General features: G+C 40.9%; 2 protein-coding genes across 3 annotated transcripts in view; one reads left to right on the forward strand and one right to left on the reverse strand.

The window, feature by feature from the left end:
• ARHGAP31 (Rho GTPase activating protein 31) overlaps positions 1-3523 on the forward strand; it is a 119028-nt gene extending 115505 nt beyond the window's left edge. The window contains exon 12 of the mRNA XM_042459746.1: positions 191-3523. Within this exon, the coding sequence (XP_042315680.1) occupies positions 191-2623 (2433 nt within the window). The 3' untranslated portion in view covers positions 2624-3523. The remainder of the gene's footprint in view (positions 1-190) is intronic.
• Positions 3524-20017: 16494 nt separating this feature from the next.
• UPK1B (uroplakin 1B) overlaps positions 20018-27207 on the reverse strand; it is a 49043-nt gene continuing 41853 nt past the window's right edge. For both annotated transcript variants that reach the window (XM_042459098.1, XM_042459099.1), the window contains 2 exons: positions 26468-26551; positions 20018-20662 (listed from right to left, as the gene is read on the reverse strand). In XM_042459098.1, coding sequence (XP_042315032.1) covers positions 20612-20662; positions 26468-26551 — 135 coding nt within the window. In that variant the 3' untranslated portion in view covers positions 20018-20611. The remainder of the gene's footprint in view (positions 20663-26467; positions 26552-27207) is intronic.

Here is a 27207-nt window from a genome sequence, read left to right on the forward strand (position 1 = left end):
TAGAGAGAGAGGTTTTAATTTTTCTGCATTTATCTGCTTCTGTGCATGTACATATGTCCCCTTGCATCGATTGACTTAATTACTGCACAGAATGCAACATGTAAAAAATAATGTGGGTAGATGAGAAACCAAACTGGTAAAGAGGAAATTGTCTTGATATTGTTGGTCTCCCCCTCCCCCCCCCCGGCAGGGTTATGATGATCATTCCAGTGCTGCAGTGGAACCCCTGTGGCAAGATGTTCAACAAGAACTGAAAATTGTTGAATCTGAAGAGGAGATGTCATCCACTGCAACTGCTACAGAAAAAGTCAAACAACGATGGGAACCTAAACCTAGTCCTCCATTGATTTTACCTACAGAAGCAGACAGTGCAGTGTGTGGTTCTGTGCTCCCTCTCACAGCACCAAAGGAAGAAAACATAGCCAGAAACACACCAACTGTACCTCACTTTCCTTTGTTTGGCATTTCCTCCAAAGGATCAAAGGACTCTCTGGTTTGTAACTCTGAAGTGCTCGGAAATCAGGATGATGCTTCTTCTACCTTACCAAAACTGGAAAATACCCCATGTGGGGTAGCTTGTCCAAAGGTTTGTTTGAAAGATGAGGACTCCAGGAGTGACTTTTCACTTCTGGCCCATGAACAGAAGCTTCCATCAAAACCACTAGAAAGAACAGCTCTTTTGAGAGATGAGTCATCATCGCATCCCAAAGAAGAGCATTTAGATGAACCAGAGTGTGAAAGTAACAGCTGCATTCTTCAAAAGGAGAAGGAAGGAACAGTGGTGACCCAGGCACAAGAAAGTGATAAAGAGTTTTCAGAGAGAAGAGATCTGGCCAGTTCAAAGACCTTAACTGGAGTTGGATCCCACCAGCTGAAGGAAGGCAGAATAAGTGATCAAGCCCAAGATTCTCTTGATCAGCAGGATGATGATTTATGGGTGGATCATGTCCAGAGCTTAGAGTTGGTGGAGCCATGGGAAGATCACCAGTGGGTCACCAGTCCTCTTCATTCACCTACATTCAAAGACACTCAAGGGAAGGAGGAGTTTCACCCACAGAGCCAAGGAGTAGCCCAGAGCCACTCCAAGAAGCCATGTTTCAATCGTAGCTTTTCTTTAGACAGTAAAGACTTTGTGAAGAGGCACTGGGGTATTCCAGTGCCTTTTCTAAGTGCCAGTGAGGAGCATTTTTGTAGTGACACACAGTCAGGAGTGAAGAAACCTTCAGAGATGCAGCAGGGAGGAATGGACAGAGTAGAAGCCTGGCTGAATCTTTCAGAGGAATCTTCTAAACTGGTTGAGAATATCCAGAAACCTTTGAGCCATGAAGCAGGCTTTGCAGCTATAGAATTGCCATCCCCTCACCCTGTTGCTCATAAAGAGTCAGTTGAGAAGGATGTGTATGAGGGCAAAGAAAACCAAGATGTCATGAATCATCTGGAGTCCACCTTACCTCATTTTAATACGGGGGATGGTTTATTAAATTCAAATGGACTATTGGAAGACACACTCTTCATTCAACAGGCTGATAGCTCTGCACCTATTGTCATGAAGGACAGCACTAAAGACTCACAAGACAGTAAAAGTGAAGACATCCCACGGAAAGAGAGACCAAGGCCTTCTTCCCTCAATCTGGATTCTGTCCTTCCGGCTGCCAGCCTTTTTAAGTTTGAGAGTCTTTCTGTGCCTACTCCTCCCAAACATTTCCTCTCTGGACAAAAGGAAGTTAAAACTAGTGATTCTGTGCCATCACTTCCTGTTGCCTGTCCAAACAAGACTAAAGCTGACCTTTGGGGTTCTCGTTTTGATCCTCAAGAACTAGATTTAGACTACATAATGATGGCTCATGCTACCACTGGCCGACGTAACTCTGCTCCAGTGAGTGTCTCAGCAGTGAGAACCTCTTTCATGGTTAAGATGTGCCAGGCTAGAGCTGTGCCAGTTATTCCACCTAAGATTCAGTATACCCAGGTCCCCCAGCCCCTACAGACACAGAACCCCAATTGTAGGATCCAGTTGACACCTGAGAATAAAGAAGTAGAAGCCAGCATAAGCCAATGCCAGTCAAAACAAAATGCTCAGGGCCAGCTGCAGCCCTCAACGAGTCCACCTATAGATAGGAAGGGCAAAGAAAACAACCATGTAACATTTGTGGATTTAACAGCAACCAGAAAGGTAGAGCCATCCTTTTCCAATCATAACTCTTCACAGGATGTACCAGTTCTTCGTCGAAAGCGCACCTCTGAAGGAGAGAATACAGGAGATAATCCACAGTCCTCAAAAATGGAGAGGCCTTCAGGAGTTTCCAAGCCTTTGTACAGATCAAGGCCCGGAAGACCTCAGAGCCTTATCCTGTTTAGTCCACCATTCCCAATCATGGACCATCCCTCTTCCTCTGCAGACTCCAGGGTGTTGCTTTCACCCATAAGAAGCCCCTCACAGACCCCTTCTCCAAGCCCAATATCCAGTGATTTGTCAGTAACAGTCTCAGAGGGGGTTACTCTTCGGAATAAGATGACAATTCCCAAGAATGGCCAAAGACTAGAGACTTCCACAAGCTGTTTTTACCAACCTCAAAGAAGGTCTGTGATTCTGGATGGGAGAAGTGGGAGGCAGATTGAATAATACCTATTGATTACCTTCCCTGCTCTTCCCTGGTGGATGAGATTGGGGTGGGGGTGTGACATGGAGAACTATGATCATTATGTTATTATTAAACACATATTAGCCCCCAAATACTTATTTGTCAACTCCAACAGTCCTTTACTTTGTAGATTGTCATTGTTAAATGATAGGAAATTAATTTGGTTTGGTTTGGAGCCCACCTTGGCAAAAGGTGTACAAGTAAAATGCCAAGAGAAAAGCTGAAGTCAATCCTGGTTTCCTTGACCAAGGTTCCCCCCTTCCAGACTCACATTCTACATCTTCCCAGCAACATACAGGAATCATCTCAGCAAATTATAGTTGGCTACATTTCCATTGCTCTCCATGTTCCACAGCCTTCCTATTGGTTTTGATTTATCATATTCCCCAGGATTCCAGATTACAATGGTAACAGAAGCCTGTAGGCTTTGAACTCTCCTTGTTATGAAGAGACTTATGAGGACCGTTGTAATGTGCAAAACAGGTTGGTATAAGAGGAATGTTGATGTAATTGAACTAACACCTATGTTGATGTCTTGGTCTTGCCAGCAAGTAGCTCTTTCTTGTCCTATTCCCATAGCATCTGTTTCTCCATCATGTTGAATAATTTAGTGTTAACTATAGAGGTTTTATATTAATTGCTATAGGAGACTGAACAAATAGCCATGTAAGCTACCTCTTCTTTTAGAGGTCGGTAACATTAGAGATGACACACCAGGGACTAGACCCACTGCTGATCCTATTGATTCTCTCCCCAGTTCACTGCTTGGTTCATTTTTCTTTCTGCACTATCAGGCCCAGGTTTGGTAGCTGTTGAATGGATTGATGGACAGAGCAGTCACAATAAGCTACAAACAATTGTATTATCTGTATTTGTATTTTTTTTAAAAAAAAACAATCACGTGTGCTGCTTTTTATTTGAAGTCATCGAGGGATTTCTCTCTCTTTCTCTCACAAGCATTGTGGCTACTGTTTGTTCAGAAACAATTTGTTTTTTAAGCTGTCCTTTAACTTGGAGCATCAGGAAGGTAAGTGACAAGAAATAAATATAAGCTCTGATTTTCAAAGATATCCCTGTCAGAATTCACAGTTGTGAGTTAGAGTTGGAATACATACACACACACACTATTGAAGTTTTCCTTGAAGTGACTGAATTAAAACTGTTACATCATTTTGTAAAATAGAGTATAGATGCCCAACTTACAGTGTTAACAATCCTGAGCCATATTTTCCCAGTGGGCAACAGGAATGACTGTCTGCCCCCCCCCCCCCACACACACACAAATGTAGATAAGCCAGGTTGTTATCTTGGGAGAAGTGATGGAAAGGTCTTGTGAACCAGAGAGTTTACACATTTGCACCTTGCACTAAAATTCCCAAGTGGCATACAAGTAGAATTTGGTGCCTAGAGGGTCCAGTCCTGGTGATAAAAAGCTGTTTCATAAAATAAAATGGTCAGATTTTCTTCCTTGAGGCTATAGATGTCCATTAGGAGTTTCTGTTTTTACCTTGCAACAAAACATCTATGGGAAAATTTGAAATAATGCAGGAAGTAACGTTTAATACAGACATCTCCAGATATGCTGTTCTGCTGTTAGTAAAGGTGCCTTGATTTTCATTTCAGTGAGAGTGCAGAATATCTCTCTGATCACAGAGAAACTCAGATAAACATATATGAGGGATATGGTAGGTTTTAATAGATTCATCTACAGGATAACACAAGTTGAGTTTCTACACCTTTTGTGAAAAAAAGAAGAGGTTTCTATGAGAGATTTTGTACCAGGTTTAGTCAAGGCATATTTATAAGATCTGGAAAAGAGGATGAAGAAGAGCAAGAGTTGTATTTTTTTTCTCTCCTGCCTCCTTTCCCCCCTCATTTTAATGAACAGTAAGGGGCATGGTGGAACTCTGTTCTCCAACAGAGGCATAGATGAGTAGAAGCATGGAAGAGGCTCTCTGAAGGCTTTATGTAATAATATTAAAGCTTGGAAAAGTTACGTTGTTGGATTAAGCTCTTTGAATCCCACAGCCAGCATGGTTCCTGGATGCTGTAGTCCAAAGAAGTAATTTTTCCAAGCATTTCATAGCCACACCCTAAGTACTAGGAAGGAATCAGTTGTTCAAAGCAAAGTAGGATGGCCACCTATTGTGCTTGGAAAATATTGTTCCTTACTTAAAATAAAAGCTTGGACTTCCTCAGAACCTAGAGGACAGAACATTTTTCCAAGAGCAGAGAGGTTTTCTGAATACATTTTACTCTGTTAAAGTTATCAATACATTCCATCTGTAGCATGTAGAAACAGTGGTATGTGAACAAGTGCCACTGACCACTGGGTTTTTTTTAAAATAGTGCAGCCCAAAAATTATAACTAGTTTTTCTTCTCTTCAGAGTTCTAAAATATCTGTGCTGATAAATGTTGTGTTAAATTTATATATCAACAGAACTTGTATAAATATACAGTATTAAAGTGTAATTAAAAGCTAAGCAGCATTACATCTGTGAACGTTAAATGTCTCCAATGTCCAGGAATGGTTCTTTGTTGTAAATGCTTCATAATTCCTTAAAACATATGCACAAAAGACAACCAACAGGATTGCAAAACCAACCCTTTGATCCCACCTGTCACAGTCTGCCCCATCTTGTTGTTGTTGTTGTGTGCCATCAAGTCTTTTCCAACCCTAAGGTGAACATATCATGAAGTCTTCTGGGGCTGAGAGTGTGTGACTTGCCCAAAGTCACCCAGTGGGTTCTCATGGATAAGTGAGGAATAGAACACTGATCTCAAGAATCATAGTCCAATGCTCAAAACACTACAAAATGCAGCCTCTCCCCATTTCCTTATCTGTTCTTAATATCTGCTTTAAGTTTGGAAGCCTACAAAATGCCTGATCCCAGTCTTGTTTGTGCTGACACTATTTGAGAGACATCAGTCAACTTTACGAATAGTTGGGTCATGAAAGTAGAACTGCAAGTTTTTGCATGTGCATGACAGAGATGAACATACACACCCCATACACACTATCTGTCCTCACCCTAAAGCTGTAGCTCTATTATTATTGCTTGTCAAGTTTCATAATTGGGAATACATGGATGACCACACCTGGGATAGAGAAGCACTGTAAAAAAAAAATCTCTTTTTAATAAAGAGATTGAGAGTCTACTTTTCTGAAAACTCTGCACCAGCTTTCCCCAACCCAGAGCCCTTCAGAAGTCTATAACTACATTTCCCATCATCCTCCAGCCTTTATCTCTGTAAGAATATAGGATGCTAACTAATCTCACATTAAACTCCACCACCACCACCCCCCCCCCCCCCCCCCCCCCCCCCCCCCCCACACATCAAGCTTTATATTGTCATCTTGGTCAGAGATTTTTCACATCACCTCCTGCCTGAATCTTTTATATAACTTGTTGTAAATATATGTCCCTATTCTAAGAAGATGGTGCTCGGTGCTAGCTCCTTCTGCGTCTATTAATCTCATTTAAGATGGATGACAGGAAGATATGGATAGATAATCCATCAGAGTATGGTCTAGGCCATGCATTAATGCCTTGTGTTTCCCTTGGAAGGCTCTATGGGTATTGTTTTTAATGGAGTGTTGCTGCTCCTGTAGGCTTTAATGCTTTTATTGCTTGGCAAGTCTCAACCATGAGATTAAACTGGACTTTTATAAAAACATGTGTCTTAGTGGTATTTGGAGCTGACCCTATTTGGTGGGCTCTTGAATAACACAAGGGGGTAATGGTGTTCATTACTTGCTTGGCTACCTCAAAGCCCATGGGATTTGAAACTGAGATTCTTCACTGTCATTGGTTACACTCAGGAACCTTTATTTTAAACAAGGGGGAACATAACTCCAGACCTTGAAGCCAAATCTAACTGTCTAGGCTTCTTCCAGTAGCCACTGCCTTTTCCCCATGGGAAGCTGAAATAGAAGGTTCTTTTCCCATTCTAAAAAGTTGAAATAGTAACTGGCAGTAAGAAATTTGAACCACAACATGCTATTATTTTTGACCTCACACATTCCCATTTGGTCTCACCCCCTGCTGGAATGTGAATCTTTGGAACTTTTCTGAAATTGAATTCATTCCTCCACTGAAGGAAGAACTACGATTGCTTTTAAGAAACCAAGCACTTTGTGCCTGTATTTTGTATGTATGTATGTATGTATAAATAAATAAACAAATAAAGTCTTGAAAAAGCTAGGAGCATTTTCCTAAACCTGAGCTGAAACTGAGAGATTGCCACTTCATACACCACTTTGCACATGTACATTTCCTCAAATGCTGTGCAATGGGTAACTTGGTTTCTGTTCAGAGTAAAGATAAGATGAGCAAAATCTGATCTGGTATGTAACACTGTTAGCCTATTCAGAGTGAGGACAGGGAGTCCTGTTCTCACTCTCGTTTGGTTTTGTGAAAGTGTGCAGCCAAATCTGATTAGCTACATGCTGATGTAATGGCACTAGACAGCAAATCTGTTCATATAGATTTGTAGGAGGCAATCAGAGCATCATAGATTACCTGGTCTCTGTTGTAAGTCTGCAGCTCTTTCTGGACTGAAAATCCTTCCTGCACCCCAGCTCTTTCCTTATATTTCCTTATATAGGAAAATTAGTAGAATATAATTTTTTCTGCATTCCCAAAGCAACACGCATAAATCTAGTACTACATTCTGTGGCAGCTGAACCAACACTGTAACAGAATTTATCTATGCTGACTGCTGTCACTAGAAACTAATGACTAGGAGTAATTTAGTGCTCCCTGACATCTCTTTCAGCCGCTGAAAACATAAATATATTCATTGGTTTCCCACTGGTGTCTTCAGATGCATTAAAAACAAATTCCTTTGTATCCGGTAGTGTTTGGTTCCAGGACTCACCATGGATACCAAAATCCCTGGATACTGAAATCCCTTTCTATACATGATAATTTGGTAAAATCAACTTTTGCTTTTTGGAATTTATTTTTCAATATATTCAAGCCATGGATGCAGAATTCATGGATACAGAGGGCTAACTCTAATGCCAGAAATCACTTTGGTGGCCATTTTTTCCAATTCTGAATCTTCCAATTTGGGAAAAATGGCCTCCGAAGCGACTTACGGGGCCTGAATTCAACACTGGAGGCAATGGAAAACTGCTTTCAGGGAAAGGTCCATGTGGTAAAATGCGCATAACTTCTCAATTTGGCTCAAATTCAGTAGAGGTAAGTTGGGCACCAGAGTGATGTGATAAAGTCTCAGGTCTCAGGAACCACACCAGGATAATATTCTTATTTCCATCTTCATTCTGCAGTCTTTCCTTGTCAAAAATACATATGAAATTGCCAGATGAACACTGGGGTGGGGGATGCCTTGGCCCCCTCTTTTGCCATTTGTCAAATTTGGACCCCCAAATTCGATATAGGCTGGGACTCCTGTATCTAGCTGGTCCACAGAAGATAAAATTCAGGCACAGACCCTTTGTCCTGCCACAAATAAAATGATGAAGGAATTTGATAATCCCAGCTGGAGCTTCCAGATCTCCTCTGATTCCTCCTTTTGGGGTCTGTTTTGTGTACAAAAGAATCATATCCCTTACAATAACTAGGAAACTCTGGCACAAAATGCAAAAGTAAATACAGGGCGGATTAAGCCCTGGCTGCAGAAATTGCTGAGCAAGTGTAAAGAGGGAGAGAATGGGAGGGTTGGCTGGGCGAAGGAGGAAGAAGGAGGGGGAAGAGAGGACCCAGGGGCGGAGGCAAGAGGAGAGGATTCCCAGCTGGGCCCAGGGGAAAAAGAGTTGCAGCTGGCGCCAGGAAGGCAGCTGGGGGAGGGGCCTCAGGAGGAAGCCCATATTAGGCCGAGAGAGGAGGAGACAGGGGGTGAAGAAGGGTTTTGCGGAAGAAGGGTTCAAGGAGGGAGCCGTGAGAGAGGACGGGGTGCCCTGACAGCCACAGCCAGCCTCAGCCCTAATGCTCTGACCCATGCCGGACGCATAAGAGCTGGACCCTGCCACGTGTCGGTCCCGGTGAGTCCAAGGAACCCAAGAACAGCACGAGGGGAACCTTTTAACCCGGAGGCAGGTCGGGGTGAAGGCAGCAGAGACCCGAACGAACCTACCTGGTGGGAGTGGGGAATAGGGGCAACACAGGAGGAGCGACAGCACCCGTGGTGGGCCAGGGAGAAGAGCAGCTACCGGCTGGACATGCTTATCGCCCAGCTCGTCCCGGGGGCTTGACGCCTTAGCGCGCCGGTGAGGGGACACCAGGAGAGGGCTGTGCCTTGAACAGCTACCCCGCACCCAGTGAAGTAACTAGGGAGTGAGGGAGTGAACGTTCCAGTTGAAGTTGGTTGCAATAAAGTTGAACTATTGTTAACTGCTATTCGGGAGAGAGTGGTGATTATTAACGAGAGGTCCGCCAACCCGTTTACATGGAGCCCAAAAGGATATTGTCCCCCATGGGACCGCCGGCCCCGCCCACAGCAAGCAACTGCTGGAAAGGAGTTCTTCACTTACTTGAGGAACAAGGATTGGAGAAAGAGTCAGGCTTGTATTGGTACACTACATACAGATTCACAAGAGTGTTATTGTTTCAAGGAGCTGGCAACAAGAATAAATAGACCAAACTCAGATGAAAGGAGAAGTATTTGTAATGCAAAACAGGGAGAAGAGCAGGAAACATGCCAAGGTTCAGAGAAGTCAAGGAGGTCTGGTAACATGTTGGAAATGTGGAACACAGCAGATGAAGAGAAATGATGAATCCAGTAACTTGGTGTATCAGGAGGAGAGTGGTTTTATTAACAGCTATCTGGAGGAGCCCAACTCTTACAAGTAAGGGCACATTCTGTTGTGTCAAGCTTTGATAGTTTCTTGAACTCCTTGGCAGCTGAGTTCTTTCATGCTACCTCTTCTGATATTGTCTCTCCAGAGGGTGTATGACATTTCTCCCTCACAGTCTGCATCAGCTCTCTGGTTATATGGGGAAAGATGGATCCTCTTTAGAGGGTCTGCATTAGGCCTCTCCTCCAGTGGTCTCCATGGAGGGCTATCAACTGGAGCTCCCACTTTCTCCTGCTGGGGTCTGCTATCTTTTCTCTCCTCCTCTAGCGAGGACAACTCCTCCAGGTAAGGCATGACAGTTTTCCACCTCAAAATTCTCATCACATATTTAGAGTAGCTCAAGCTGCAAAAAGAAAGTGTGTGACAAGATGCAACAGATATTACAGAAGTAGCAAAGACAACATATTATTTTCAGCTCTCTTGGGGTGAAAGACAAAAGCGGCAGCATATTTTGAGATGCAAATTGACTTAAGAAATTAAGATGTCAGTTTCAGGTGTGGAATTTGGATAGGAAAAAGGAAATGAAAGCTGTTAGAAAACAACATTTGGCACCGTCATGGGCCTATACACTAGAGTTGAGTTGAAGCACAGAATTCAACTCTAGAGTTTGGTCCCTAATGCATCATTGCTTAGAGTTATTGCAAATAAATAAATAAATAAATAAATAAATAAAAATGGGGGGGGGGGTTAATTTCAGTGATGCTGGCTGACAAAGGAAATGCATCACATTCTCTTAGCTTTAGTAAATCTCTAGTCCAGAAATGTTTAATTTTGGCAATTGGAAAACACTTTAGCATTTCAAAGAAAATACAACAGCTGTTTAAGAATAAACCATGGGATTAAATGTAGGAGCAGAGGGATAAAATAATGTAACTGAAGTTGCCTGAATAAGGAGTAGTTTCTGAAAGGCAAAGCTTAAGCAAGCAAATAAAAAACAGATGTTGAATTTATTCTCAAATACCCAGAGAATCTGAAAAGAGCTAGTTTTTAAAACAGCCCCCCCCCCCTGTTTTAAGTAAACATATACTGCATTGAATATTCAGTATCTCATTACTGTTGCCTAAGGCAACTGCAGTTCCCAGGACTTTGCCTTTAAAAAAATGTCAAAACCAAGTCCTTATGTTTTTCATAGTGGAGTATCCGATCTTTAAAAAAGAATTCATGGCTTAGGTTCAGACTACTTAGTCCATCAAATCTCTCCATTAGCTGCCTTACCTCAGTCAAAACCCTGGCCCAGCATTTCCCAACTGATTTAATAGTGGTTGAGAGAGATGCTTCAGCTGGGAAATTAAATTGTGCTGTGTGAAACGTACTACAGATAATCCAAAATAAAACTAAAATTAGTTTTTGTGGGTTTTTCGGGCTATGTGGCCATGTTCTAGAAGAGTTTATTCCTGATGTTTCGCCAGCATCTGTGGCTGGCATCTTCAGAGAATGATGTTGGTGAAACGTCAGGAATAAACTCTTCTAGAACATGGCCACATAGACCATAAAAACCCACAAAAAAACTATGGATGCTGGCCATGAAAGCCTTAGACTTCACAAAACTAAAAATTTTCCAATCCACTTCTGGTTTTTGAAAAATAAGGTGGCCAAGATCCTGCAATAGGAGATATAGTTACAGAAACTCTCAGTGCTACCCTCCAAAATTCCACCCTTGAAAATTCACAGCCATTTCTGAGGTACTAGAGAGTGGGGCAGTGAGTAATGAAGTGCCCAGCCCTCTTCCATAGATGGAGTGTATTGAGACAGGTAGCTGCAGAAAACCCTGTTGTCAACTTGTCAGGATCCTGTTGCATCTGAGTGTGACCAGAAGAGGACAGAACACATCATTACTGCCCTGTTCTCTCCAGCACCAGAGAAATGTTGCCACAGAGGAGTGTGTGTGTGAGGCTTCAGGAGTAGAAATTTGGGCACACATTTGTTCATTGTGATCATGCAGTGCCATAAACATAAATTGAAATAACCACAATTTTGTAAGTTAGGTTTATGACATTGTAATTACCAAACAGGATGCCAGTCAGTACTTTTTAAATGTTAAACAGTGCAAGGAGGTAATGCAATTGATTAAAAAAAAACTGTCCCTTCCAGGATAGTCAATGGATTTTTAAAAAATGACCAGAAAAAGAAACAGCTTGAGGGGAACAGGCTATCCACAAGACCTCACTTTTTCCATGCTTGTTTTAAGAGTCCATTTCATGGGAAAGGAAGGTTATCAAGAAGAAATTTGTCTCTAGGCTAACTGGACAATTTAGGGCCAAATATTTTGATGGACTGGCTGCTGATCTGTAAAATTCTTTTTAACAAATGGTCTGGACTTAAATGCTGAGAAAACAAGATTCTGATAAACCCTTCAAGGGTGCAAGTACACAGTGTAATCGTGTGGGTGCATGTGTGTGTTGCAAATGTTTGAGTAAGAACACTCCCCAAAGCAAGCACATTCAAACATAGGCCCAACATGTAACCTGTTTCATACAAGAGTCCTTGCTGTATATTATATGGTAAGGTGCAAATAATGTGTTTGAAGAGGGCACAGAATTCAGTAAAACAGTGGATACTTTACACACAGAATATCCCAGCTTCTATACCAACATCTGCAGTCAAAGCAGGGCAGTGAAATGTGTGTCCCAACAGATGTTGTGGGACTGCAAATCCTATCAACCCCAGTCAATATGGCCAATTGTGAAGGATTATGAGATCATTTCAACATCTGAAAGGACACACATTGAGTTAAGCAAGGATAGTGGGTTTCTGGATTGTCCTTAACCATTGGCTATGTTGGGCTGGGCCCAGTGAGCTCTAAAACATCTGGTGGGCCACAGTGGGAGGTGGGTGAGCAAGGCTGGGGAAGTTCTCCTCCCAAGAGTCTGCAGAATAATTGCTAATCAGGCTAAAGTAATACTGGGTATTATCTTAAGTAAGAGGAGGAAAACATGGGTCTATGGCTTGACTCCATTTGAGGCAACTTCATAAGCAACAGTGGTTACTTCTTCTATTGGGGTATTTCTGATCCCCCCCCCCCCCACAGAGATATAAAAGTGGAAAGAGACAGATCATTTGAAATCTACATATCCAGACGCTTGTAGGAATACAATGTCTTAAAGACTGAACCATAGTGGAAAATATGGATAACAATCCAGAAGCCCTACAGCCTAATGGATTGTGTCTATAACCAAATGGATTGCTAGAGGTCTGATGGCTTAAAATATGGCCTAGTCACTCCCTGCATGAAGTTTACTGTAGTAGTGTTATTAAACTCTCTTGTTGACTAAGGTCCAAGACATATTGCAGAAATAATCCAGTTTGAGGCTGCTTTAACTGCAGTCTAGGAAATGCTAGGTAATCCTAGTAACTGTAGTTTTGTGAGACAATCAGCCTTCTCTGTCAGAGAGCTCTGGTACCACAAGAAAGTACATTTCCCAGGATTCCCTAGCACTGAGCCAGGGCAGTTAAAATGGCCACAGACTGGATTATTTCTGCAGTGCATTTTGGACCTAAATGGTGGTAAGCACTCTTGACAATCCCAGAGCTGGCTTTTGGCACCAAGAAACTGTCATGGGTATAGCGGGGTTATGCATGAAAGAGGAACTTCCTTTGCTAAACACTCATCAGTGTTTACCAACCATGTGTTGGTGGGTGGAGGACTGGAAGAAATCATATGGTAATAAAAACTGGAATGAGAAGTCCAAGAGTAGGAAAACCGGACTGTGCAGTACAGAACTCCAGGTAAGCCTGTCTGACAGCATTTTGTCACCAGTCCATTCTTTTGCCTGGTACAATAAAGTACTAGCACAAAGAGTAATTCATGTTTCTTATCTGTTTTCTTTGGGAAAAGTACAGTAACCACTCTCAACAAAGCACTTCCTGGAATAGTCCCCATCTCACATTATATGATTAGAATCTGATCTGAAACAACTGCTCTATTTCCTGCTGGTAATGCTGAAATTAATACCTTCCACATCAATTACAGTTAGAAAAAGGTCAAATGTTAGCAGGGTGCTGTGAGAAGTGTGCACACTGCAGAATCACTTACAAATCACATATCTTGAAGTCAGAATGAGAACTAATCTATGCATTTAATGTTATAAACTTCTTTGGTATTTTCCTATAGAAGCTTTTTTAAAAGGGAAAATATATAAAAAGATAAACAGTTTGTGTATAAAGATTGTTCGTGGTAGAAAATAATCAATGCAGATTGAAATTAAAGGAATAATTAGATGCTGAAGGACATGTGTTTAAACTGGTTCTTTTACAGACAAGTGAAAGATTTAAAATGGATAAAAAAAATTAAAGGGTTTAAAACATCTAAATCTGAGTTTGAAACCCAACTATGTATGGATGAGTCAGCCTTTGATTGCAAAAATGTATAAACTGCTGTTGAGATTTGAAACTGAAGAGGAACAGATAAAGGAATGTATGGTGCAATGACTCAGAATATTGGTTCAGTTCAAATGCAACAGTGGGAAAGAATGTGGACAAAGGGTTTGAAATTTACATTGAGTTATGATGTACGTGATGATTTTTTATAAAATGATGTACCGGTAGCATTTGACACCAGACAGGTTATTGAAAATGTATAGGGATAATTCAAACAAATGTTGGAAATGTAAATAAAAGATAGGCGGGTTACAGACCGCCAAAAATACGTATGAAATACGTATTAGGATTAGGAAGGGGCGGTGCTTCCGCACCCCCCTAACCCTAGTATGTATTCCATACGTACAACATGGCGGCGCCCATTCCACATGGGGGTCGCCATGTTTACGTATTGGATGCATAGCGTCCAGACGTGTTGCGGCGCCTATGACGTCGCGAATGCGTCAGCGGCGCCTCGCGATGTCATAGAGGCGCCGCAAAAAGAAGCTCCAAAATGGAGCTTCTTTTTTGCTCCGCGCGGGAGCTGCGCGGTTTGGCTGCTGCGGCTCCCTCACGGAGCAAATGGCGCCGGCGGGAGACCGCCGCAAAGTGGTGGTCTATATCCCGCCATAAGGTGGTTTTTTTTCCTCCATATGTGGTGTATCTGTGATAAAGCACAGAACTATTGGACTGAAATTTATTTGATGTTGGAAGATATTTTTAAAGTCAAGGTACAGTTGAAACCAGAGACGTTTTTGCTTGGAATGCTGACTGGTCAAACTGTGAAGAAATGTGGAAAGACGAAGGCTTTCATGGCCAGCATCCATAGATTTGGTTGGTTTTTCGGGGTACGTGGCCATGTTCTAGAAGAGTTTCTTCCTGACGTTTTGCCAGCACCTGTGGCTGGCATATTCAGAGAATGCTAGCCACAGATGCTGGTGAAACGTCAGGAAGAAACTCCTCTAGAACATGGCCACATAGCCCGAAAACCCACAAAAAACAATGTGGAAAGATTTTACAATATATGATCACAGCAGCAAGAATATTTGCTCAGAAATGGAATGACATGGATACCCTGCCAGAAGAAGAACGGCTGATGAAGACAACTGGACGGTGGAAATGGACAAATTCACAATCTTGATTAAAGAAAAATCTTCAAATAATTTTAAGAAAGACTGGGAATTGTTTATGATAAACATGCGGTCTCATTGGGGATACAAATCAGCTTTGGGTTTTGTAAAATAAGCAAAGTTTATATATTATAGTGGCATAAATATAGTTTCATATATAAGGAAGTATAGTAACAGTGGTATTATTAATCATTAGAGGGAGTCAGTATATGTATATTTTTCTTAGTAGTTCAGGTATGTTTATTTCATTATTCTTGTTTGTTTATAGTTGTGTTTAGATGTAATAAAATGATTTTTAAAAAATTTGTTACCCCAAGGCTTGGATTCAGCGTGGTTCTGGATGATTGGATTGGGTATTTTGATGGTGTTAAATTGTTCTTCAGTTGTTTTCATTGACCGTACCCCAGTCTGGATTACCCTGTCTGTCTAATTTATATGCAGAACATAGAATAAGGAAAGCTGGATTAGACTCAGAAGAAAAAGCATGAAAATTGGAGGAAGGAATAACAATTTAAGATATGTAGGTGATATATTACTAGAAGAAAATAGCAAAGACTTTGAATTATTATTGGGGAAAGTCAAGGAAGAAAGTGCAAAAGCAGGGTTACAGATCAACATTAAGAAAAATGAAATAGAGTAACTTTAAAGTGGATGGTACACACACTGAAATATTGCTACTGAACACTTTCTATAATTTGGATCAGTCATAAATCAAAAATGGAGATTGTAGTCAAGAAATCAGAAGACAACTAGAACTTGGAAAGGCAGCTATGAAGGAATTAAATAAGATCCCCAAGTATAAAGCTATATCATTGAATACCAAAGTCAGAGGTGTCCATACCATTATATCTCCAATTTCTACATATGGGTGTGAAGGCTGGACAGTGAAGGTTGAAAGAGAATAAAATCATTTGAAATGAGGTGCTGAGGGAGAGTTTTACAGACACCCATGGCTGCCAAAATGGCTAATCAATATGTTTTAGAGCAAATCAAGCCTGAGGTATCACCAGAAGTCTTGCTAGTACTGTTTTGTTGTGTATCTCAGTTGATTAAAGTTGAATAAAGAAATATTGAGCTCATCTGAATAGAGGCAACCTACTGACAAACATGTTACATCACTTTTGCTTCATAACTTCATGGTTTTATATTGTATAAAATGATTTTATTGTGCGTCTCCCTAAAATCATATGATATAGGCATTGGTATCATTAGGATTGACATCACCCAGTGCAGAAATTCTTGGTGACACCTCCCCTATCAATTTCCTCCCATATCACACCATACAGGATCCTTTGTAATATTTTGTACTAATGTTACTCGTAAATAATAATTCCTATATATCACTGAAGGTAAAGGCAATACAGTGGACCCTTGTTATATGCTGGGGTTTGGTTCCAAGATCCCCCGTGGATAACAAAATCCGTGGATCCTTAAGTCCCATTAAATATAATGACAGAGCAAAATGGTGTCCCTTATAAAAAAATGGAAAAATCAAGGTCTGATATTGGAAATTTATACTTTTTTTGAATATTTTTAAACCGTGGATGCTTGAATCCGTGTATAAAAAATCCGTGTATAAGAAGGGCCAACTGTAGTTGTGACATAAACAACTAGGAAAATAAAAATTATATGTTTACATTACAACATCATCCACACAGCCTCAGTGTGTTTACACGTGCATAAATTCATGTGACTAAAGTCAAAATTGGCTAAGATGTGATGTTTTCAAAGAAAATTTTAAAATAAAAATTTTATTTTTTAAAAAAAGAAACTGGGACCTCTCTTTTCTCCTCCCATTGAGTCTTGACCCACTCATACCATCTCATAAGCATTTTAAAGTGATGCAGGCAAACACCATAGTCTGTTTCTGCCAAAAGACAGATGTTTGGGGACCAGTGCTGTCACCCTCCCTTAGAGTATCACCTTGTATGAACCACAGCCCCTAGTGATACCCCTTGGTATCACTAAAATATTTCATTCCTCAAAACTGTGAAGAACATTTTTGTCACAATGCACTATACTACCTAGGACTGAAAAATAGCCAAATAGGGAAAAAACAAAACACCCCCACCCATAGATTTGTTGGGACTTTTTGTTGATGGAAAGCAAATGTACATGGGCAAATGGTTAAAATTTGGGGCCACTGACAACTGTTCAAATCACAGTGTCACAGAAGGCCATGATAATAAGGCTATTTCTGTGTGTCTACAAAAAAACATGATTCTGAGTGATTGAAATATTTCACTGATGTGCAAAAGTGCTACAAGGGAGACTAAGGGGCAAAAAAGACTGGCAGTAAGAGCAAGGTTGGAGGTGGCGTCTGAGTGTGGCATTTAAATGTTGCACACTCTGATGCTGCTCCCATGCCTTTGGGAAGCTGCATGGCTGACCACACATGCAGTGGCTTCACAGCATTTCAGTGGTGTGGCGTTTACATGTGCTGAAACACCGAAATGCCACATTGGCAGTGGCAAAAGCACCATTTTTCTACCCCCCCAAATGAGTGGCTTTTTGCCACTTCTTTTTGGGCCAGAAAAACACCAGATTGGGGCTGCGGTGTGCGATTGCCACAGCCTTGATCAGGCACACAAAGAACGTCACAGAGCTGCCCCTTTATGGCTTCTCTTTTGGCCCTAAGGCACAAAAAATATTTCCAACACTGTCATTCTGTGTTCATGGAAACATGATCTTAAACAGAGAAATTAGGGTGATGGAAGATGTGCGGGTGGATTTGGAATATGGGCTGGAATCCTTCTGCTGTTATAAAACTATTAACTAACTTAAAAGTCCCTAAAAGAAGTAACTTTACAGTTGGAAACTCACAACAAAACAAGGTAATGCAAAATAGCCACCACATACATGGGTGCTTAGTCAAAGATCACACTGTCTGTTTAACCTCACAGAAAAATGCAGTGCCTTTGTTTTGTCAACTGTAAAGAAACAGCTAGTGGATGAGATATTGTGAAGGTGGGGTTGAGAAGCAAGAGTTCATATACTTTGGAAACGTTATCAAGAAAATATATGTGGAGGAATATGGGGATTTTTTTTTATTAAAAATGAAGAAATCTTCCCGTGGTAGTACAACAGGAGCATCCTCTAAACAATCAAACCCTTGGTAAATCCCATGTAATACAATATAAATACCTCTTTGCACTATTTGCACTAGCTGAACTTGCCTTAAGACACTTGATATTCCATTTATAAATTAAAAGTTACTGGAGCTGGCTGTCAAATGGCAAATAAATGGGCCACAGCTGAGTGTTAATATCTCTGCTTTAAAATGACACACAATGGATTGAGGTCTGGGGCTAGAAAATTCCACAATGGAAGAACTGTGTACTTTTCACTATATAAAAAATGGTGAAATAGATTTTACTTTGATATCAGCTAGCCAAACTGTCCTTAAAATGTTGTCCTTCCAAAACATGTATTTATTCCAGTTCTTCAGCATCAGAGAACTAGAAGGTGAGTTATAAAACAGGATATGCAAATAGTATAACTAGACAGGGCCAGCCCTACCATTGGGCACAATGAGGCAGTGACTCCAAGTGGCATCCTCTTGCTTGTTCTTCATAAATTGTGTGTACCCCTTTGTTGAAGGAAAGAGCTGTATATGCCATATAACTGAATTGTTGCTACCTCAGTTATAATGGATTGTACATTTCCACACCAGTATTGAAGTAAGCATTAACTGCAAATAGAATCAGTTTCAGTAAATGGACAGGGATGTGCAATCATAGAATCATAGAATCGTAGAGTTGGAAGAGACCACAAGGGCCATCCAGTCCAACCCCCTGCCATGCTGGAAATCCCAATCAAAGCATACACGACAGATGGTCATCCAGCCTCTGCTTAAAGACCTCCAAAGAAGGAGACTCTACTACACTCCGAGGGAGTTTGTTCCACTGTCGAACAGCCCATACTGTCAGGATGTTCCTCCTAATGTTATAGAATCATAGAATCATAGAATCATAGAGTTGGAAGAGACCACAGGGGCCATCCAGTCCAACCCCCTGCCATGCAGGAAATCACAATCAAAGCATCCCCAACAGATGGCCATCCAGCCTCTGCTTAAAGACCTCCAAGGAAGGAGACTCCACTACACTCCAAGAGAGTTTGTTCCACTGTCGAACAGCCCTTACTGTCAAGAAGTTCCTCCTAATGTTGAGGTGGAATCTCTTTTCCTGCAGCTTGCATCCATTGTTCTGGGTCCTGTTCTCTGGAGTTACAGAAAACAAGCATGCTCCTTCCTCAATATGACATCCTATCCTATGATTTGCCTAAAGCAGCAGAATGTCTTTGGAAGGCCCTTCAGTCACATTTGTAAAAAAAGCTCCACTTGTCCTAAATGTGGTTTTTAAAAACAAATTCTGCTTTATTCTCAAAATAACAAAATATGCAGGAAATCTGAAACAGAGCAGGTAGTATGTTCTTGGAGCTTGCATGTGCAAAGAAAAAAGAGGCTTTTATCTTATATCATTCTGTACGATTGACAAATTCACATGAAAAGAAGCACAGAATCTGATGGTGGTACAAAAGATCAGATTGGGCCATTTTAAATATTTCTTGTATGTATAACCTGTTGGCTTTGTTGCATGTCATGCTAGTATATGAAATTAAATATGAATTTTAGCAGGAACACATGTAAGTCAAGAGCTGACGATGTTGAAAATAAGTTCTTTTAATAGATTTGCAAATACAATTCTTCTATGTTCTGTTGCTTTTTTTAAAAAAATGTCCTAAACCAGTGGTTTACAGAGATTGCCAGGACTGACTTGGCAAAGTAACAAAAGAAAAGTTGCATACAGTGGTACCTCGGGTTACGAAATTAATTCGTTCCGCGGCTAATTTCGTAACCCGAAAAACCTTCGTAACCTGAATTGCCATAGGCGCTAATGGAAAAAAATAGCTCTCTGCTGCCCTCCGGTGGCGAAATAGCGCCGAGGTTTTTTCGTAACCCGAAAAAACCTTCGTAAGCCGAAACAATAAATCCCTATGGGATTTTTTCGTATCCCGAAAAATTCGTAAGCTGGGTAATTCGTATCCCGGGGTACCACTGCTTCTGCTTAGATATCAGTGATCAACAGAAAGAGGTAGCCCTTTCTTCACAAATGTAGTTCAGTGATCACTACAATGAACAGACTAACACTCTTTGGAGCCAAATTTTCTAGATTCATGTAAATTGTTTCTTGTCTCATATATGTTAACAGATATTGGTTCCCTTTAAAAGTAGTCCATACACTGCAATGGAGAAAAGGACAACACACATTCACAAAGAAGTGGAAAATTATGATTTTAGTAATACTTGATGGAGCTTGAAACATACTTGCTCCAGACAAGTGGCTTCAACCTGGTTGATGTATCTGGAGTTCTGTCTTCCTGCATTGCCATCTCTAGGCATTGTATAGTCAACCAATGGTGTTTAACAAAGAGAAAATTTCAACACACACAACAGACTACTCATTTTCCATCTTGTGAGTGTCAATGCCTGGTTGAAAGGAGGGATGTGAAAGGCACTGTGCAGAAGGACAGGAAAGGTTCAGGAGAGATCTTCGAAACTTCCAGAGAGAAATATACATCATGCAGCCATCATATAAACAAAAGGGAGTGGGGGAAACATCTCTCCAAGGGCAACAAATAGACTAGACGTTGCTTTTTTTTAATATTCAATTCGGCACCAGTAGAACATCGTACAAAGAAGGACCCATGTCTGGAAGAAATGGAAAGGAAAATAATTTAGGAAGAGAAACATACTCTGCCATTGCCACATCTTATTTATACCACTTCTGCAGGTTTTTCCCTCTAAAACTCCACAACCGGAAGGACAGCCAACTGATGCAGTGACTAAGGATGGCGTCTCTCCTCTGAATGCCTGTTTGGAGTCGGTAATGGGCTGGATGAGGGAAAACAAACTCAGACTGAATCCAGAGAAAACAGAAGTACTTGTGATAGGTTCCCCAAGTCTGGGGAAGGAAACTTATCAACCTGTCCTGGACGGGGTCACACTTCCCCTAAAGGATAAAGTTCACAGTTTAGGAGTACTTCTGGACTCGTTCCTGCAGTTGACATCTCAAGTAGATGCGACGGCCAGAAGTGCTTGCTATCAACTTCGGTTGATACGCCAACCGCGACCCTACCTGGTCCAAAAGGACCTTGAAACAGTGATACATGCTCTGGTAACCTCTCATCTAGATTTCTGTAATGCGCTCTACATGGGGCTACCCTTGTACGAAGTCCAAAAGCTTCAGTTAGTGCAAAATATGGCAGCCAGATTGGTCACCGGTGCATCCAGGTTTGACCATATAACACCTATTTTGAAAGATCTTCACTGGCTGCCCATTCGCTTCCGAGTGCAATACAAGGTGTTGGTTATTACCTATAAAGCCCTACATGGCTTGGGCCCGAGTTACTTGAGGGACCGCATCTCCCCATATGATCTGCCCCGCACACTCAGAACATCTGGTAAGAATTTATTGGAAACACCATTTTCCAAATATGTCTCCACATCCCAAAAGGCCTTTACAATAACGGCCCCTGAGGATGTGGAATAGTCTTCCTGAAGAGCTCTGTCTCATGACCCCCTTGGAAACATTTAAAAAGAGACTTAAGACCGTGCTCTTTCATCAAGCTTCCCCCCCCCCCGAGGAGTGATGACCAATATGCCTGTCTGACAACGATATTCGGCCTTGCCCCTGGATGTCTGATTGTTGATGTTTGATGTAATATTTTTAGATTGTGTATGTACTGATTTTAGTAGCCTGTAACCCTGCTTCGATCCACTGGGAGAGGCGGGGAAACATAAATAAAATTTTATTATTATATTATTATTAAAAACCAGCTGGCACAATAAACAGCCTAACTAACCAGAATGGAATTATTTGGACTGTAGATAATATACTCAACTCAGAGCTGTACTTCTTACAGGGTGGATGAATTCAATTGAAAATGAATGTGATATGATAACAAACAAGTCTATTGTCTGGCACTCTGTAACAACTCATACAGTGGACCCTCAGTATCTGCTGGGGTTTGATTCCAGGACACACCCGCCCCCATAGATACCAAAATTTGGGGATGCTCAAGTCCCACTTAATGCAGTGGCATAGTAAAATAGTGTCCCTTATGTAAAATGGTAAAATCAAGGTTTGCTTAATACTTTCAGGCCGTGGATACAGAATCCGTGGATACAAAGAACTGACTGTATTTAACTCGGTACTTAACTAAGTAACTTTTCCTGGCCTGATGAAAATGTCATTCAACTATGCTGTGATCACTGGCAGAATGGATCTCCTTCTCCCCATGCAGCTGATGCCCAGTAAAGTAGATTGGAGGGGGAGTTCCAATTATGGCAATAGTGTAAAAAATCATGACTAATTAGATTTTGTGAATATAAAACAGTTAACTGTATCTTTTTTGTATTCATGAAAGCTACTTAAGTACAACATTGTCATGGTCATAACTTGCCCTCCCAGCCTACTTTACTGGGCATCAGCATATGAGCAGAATGAAGTCCATTCTGTCAATGACTGGAGCATGGTTGAATGATGTTTCTTTCAGCTTTTTTGAGGAGGGAGGGAGTTGGATAAGGAGAAATTTCTTAGTTAAGTTCTGAGTTAAGTATAAGCTGATACAGGATTCCAGCCAAAAATTTAACAAAAAACAACTGGGGAAATTTCCAAAAGTGAGTTAGATTTGTCAGTGCTCACAGGCCTTTTAAAAATTTAAAGGGGATTTAAAGTTCTATTAAGCTAACATTACACTTGCATTCTTTACATTTTTAGAATTGTTTCCTTCCAAGGCACAAAAGTATTTATCTCCTATTCTGGTTATTTCTAAACAGAACAATAAAAGAGATTCTTTCTAGTCTGTACCAGATATAATTGGACTTCACTGCTACTAAATTTCCTCCAGAAGATCATTCAGATCTGGCCATCATGAACCGAGATCAGAAAAGTTACCTTTTAAAGATGACAATTCCCAGACCCACCACCTAGCATAGGTAGGTCAAGGATTCTGGGAGTTTGAGTCTTAAAAAGTAGTGTTTTCAAACTCTGGGTCTGAATTTGACTACTGTAGTATGAAAAAAATCCTCCCTTCAATGCCATCTTCTGAACATTTGTGCAGGTAATACAGCAGAAGAAATGAATGCTCGTGGCACATACTACAATAAGACATCTACATGGCCCACTGCCACAAGTATTTGTGAAAACATTAAGCTCACACCAAAAAACCACGAGGGATTTCTCCCATGGCTCACAACTTCTGTGCATTACCTGTGGCACTCTAAACGACAGTGATGGGGCTCCACATATTTTGAGGTTACAGTTCCCATCATCATTAGCTATGCTGTCTAAGCCTGATTAAACTCCCACAACATCTAGGCCAGAGTATGTCCATTTGTAGATTAGGTAAAGTATATAAAAATATATTTCTTTCAGATGCTACATTTCCCCTAGAAAAATGTGTTGGCAGAAGGCTGAGCCATCTCTCTGGCTCTGACTGACCCATACCCTTGCTGCCTGGCCAGCAAGCTGCCCAGAGGATGGGAAGATTCCTCTTGCCAGAGGTCTTAACTAATCACTTGTAGAGAGTTTCTGAAATTTTCAGAGGTTGGAAATGTTTGACCAGTTGCTAGAAAACTGTCAAGATAGTTTTCTGATTCATCCACCCTACTCTCCACCAGCCACAGATGGCTGTTGGGAGGCTGGGTTATTATAGCAACACAGTGATTCTTGGGGCTGGTGACAAGGGAGCTGTGGCAGAGTTTCGCATGTGGAAATTTTTTTTAATGCTTTGTGTTAGCTTCTGTGAGTGCTATTATTTGAGTGGAAAGGTCAGATTTTAACAACAATGAAATAAGATGATGTCTGGCATTCAGATTACTGATCAGCATTAGTCTCAACAGTCCAGATCCAACATCATATTCACTGTCCAGATTTTTTTAGGTGACATGAATACATACACCATGTTTGCCTACATGACTTTGATTAGTCAAAAACCCAGTCTTTCCACATTTATTTAAATAGCTCCCTAGAGGTCATGTCATGTTTACGCTAGAACTAGGTATACAGGTCTAGCTACTCTGTAAATGTGTTGCAAGTGGCCTGGGAGGAGATACTAAACAAACTGGGTATTGCAAACAGGTTTTCCTGGACACGAGAGGCTTATCTGACCTTAGCTGGCTGAAAAACCTGAGATAGTTTTAACTCATAAGACTGGTCCCAGAACATTTGAGGAACAATTTAGGAATCCTCCCAGGTACTACATCAGGCAATAGAACTTTATTATTTTTCTGCGAGTGATTAATGTCTAATTGCCAGTGGAGAGAGTACTAAGAGCATAAAATAAATATACAACCAGCTATGTATACCACTAGTACACATATGTTTGTTATTGTTGTATGCCTTCATGTTATTTCCAACTTATGGTGACCCTAAGGCAAACCGTTCACAGGGTTTTCTGGGGCTGAGAGTGTGTGACTCACTGAAAGTCACCCTGTGGGTTTCTATGGCCAAGTGGGGGAATCAAACCCTGATCTCCCAAGTTGGAGTCCAATGCTTGAACCACTACAACATGCTGGGTCTCATGGATATGTACCAATGGTATACTCCACCAGTGTACAAAGTACTATAAATAAGGGACAAGTTTCTGTAGTAGAAGCAGCTCATGATCAAAACTTAAAATAGCCAATGGGTAAAAGGCAGGCAGCAGTAACAAGGAACGAGTGCACACAAAATGTGGTAATTTGTACTTTCAACTGGGAATGAAGGAACAAGTATGCCTTCTCTCTTCGCAGTATATAGTGGGGTAGGGGCAGAGAGTTATTGTAATAATAATTGCTTATTTCTTCATTAATAAAATTCCAGAACAATGTATATATAACAATCAGATTAAAATTCAAATGTAAAAAAAAAGTAGAAGCCACAAATAGTCATTTGTATAGCTGAAGGTAGCATACAGTCACGTCATCCTAATCAGTATGACATCAAATATTTAGCTCCAGGCAATTTAAGCTTCCTCTAGGGGTCTAAAGAAATTAAGTGTGCATATATACAAGGACTCTGAAGCAAAGAAAAGAGTCAAACACAGAAGCTAAAGCTTAGGTAGTAAAAATAATCCGATTTTTGTCATTTTCCTACAGAAGCAATGGCTTTATTTAAAAATATCCAAATGTCAAGAAACAATGGCCAGAATCCTACCAGGGAGATGCATATTCATAACTGTATTCCTACATAGTGCCTAGTTTATGTGAACGTGGATACTGTGAAAGTCCTCCAAACCCTACTTCCAGGAAGTACCTACTGAAATAGATGGGGATCTGTTTCCCTATTACTCAGGAAGCAGTTGACTGACATTCCACATGCAAGCAATCTCTGGTGCAAGGGGGAATTGCAAGAGGGACCCCATTTCTGTCTGTCACAAGGGAAATCACTCACAAGAGAGGGTGAGGAGGTCAGTCGGCTGCTTTTTGAGGAACAGGGGTATGGATGTCCATTGTTAGCAATGCCTAAGTGGGGCTTAGGGGTAGTTATGCATTCATAACTGCCCAATAGGATGTGGGCCTTTATTTTTAATGGGAGGAAAAGATTCATGACTAGAGATGGATTTTTTTTTTCAAAATTAGTCAATGTTAGTCTGTTTCAATATAAAAAAGAAGAGTCTTGTGGCAGCTTTAAGACCAAAAGACTTAGTTTAGAACGAGCTTACATAAATGTCGTCCTAAAAAACTCTGTTAAATGTCCACAACATTTCCCAGTCTCTCCCACCTTTTTTAAATAGAGATAGAAAAGATATTTACCTTAACTAAGATTTTGTCCACATTTATCTTTGAGATTATTACCAGAAGTGAACATACATATTTTCATTTCTCATCAATAGAAGGCAGCTACTAGAGGCAGAATATTCTCTTATTTAAATTATATGCAAGCAAATGTTTCTCATTTATAATTGTTGTTTTTGCGTGCCTTCAAGTTGTTTCTGACTTATGGAGATCCTAAGTTGACCGTATCGTGATGTTTTCTTGGCATGGTTTGTTCAGAGGAGGTTTGTCATTGCCTTCCCCTGAAGCTGAGAGCATGTGACTTTCCCAAGGTCATCCCATGGGTTTCATGGACAAGTGGAGAATTGAACCCTGATCTCCAGAATCATAATCCAATGCTCAAACCACTATTCTACACAGGCTCGCTATCATCTATAATGCATGTGTATTAAAATTGTCCACCAGTTTATTTGAATTTGTGGGCAAGATGCATTGAAAATATGTAAATTAGGAAAAGGGTATATCAAAATCCACATCAATTCCCATACTGGGGGGGGGGAACAGGGGGATGGGTAGTCTTGAAATCCAGTAGGGCATATCTGAGAAACTAGAAAAATTGACATATTTTCATGCCAAAACCCAGCCATAGCATTGTCTGACCTGGAAGAAACAAGACCAAGACATATGCTTTCTCTGAATGAGAGGAAACCACACAACATCTGACACATAATAAATTAAATACTGTTAGAAACTCACAGCCCAGCAAAGAATGGCAAATCCAAACCAGGCAACACCCCAAGCATGTCTGTTCATTGGGCCAGAAATGGTTTGATAGCAGCCCTGAGATAAAAGGAAACAGGAGAGTAAGTTGCAGTTAACCAAATAACATAGTTAGAGATATCTCAACCCTGCATTTGAGGCTGGGCTGCTTGTTTGAAGAATATATACTCCCAATTCACTTGACTACTTAGAGATCCAATCTTTGAACAAGAACATAACTAACATTTGAAGGTGCTTACAGCATCCACCTTGTCACAACAACATAATGTGCCACCTCCCACACAGCATTACTCTTTGGTTTCCCAGACACTGAACACACTGGTGTACTCATCAAGGTTAAAGTAACAACACCACTACATATGCTAGGTAGGAGCCTGTTTATAATGTGTTCTTTGAGCAAGATAGTAATTACATCAAAAAAATATAATCCACTCATGTGGCATGTTAAATGCTAGCTCCCCGGTGTCTTGTGTTCTGATTTTACTTCTCAAGTAGAAAGGGTTTGCAGCACTGAATATTCTCATAACAGGAGTCCTGTTCAGAGTTGCTGCCTCTTTGCCATGCCTTCCTTCGAGATACTCCAATCCATTTTCCTGATTGTCCTCTTTCTACCTCTCTCAAGTACCCAACATTCTGTGGCCTCCTACATGTGCCATCCTTATTTTGGATTCTCTTCTCCTTAGCACACTGTTCCCAAGATTCTTTATGCTTTTGCA

This window comes from Sceloporus undulatus, chromosome 3 (genome assembly GCF_019175285.1).
Source record: "Sceloporus undulatus isolate JIND9_A2432 ecotype Alabama chromosome 3, SceUnd_v1.1, whole genome shotgun sequence".
NCBI lineage: Eukaryota > Metazoa > Chordata > Lepidosauria > Squamata > Phrynosomatidae > Sceloporus > Sceloporus undulatus.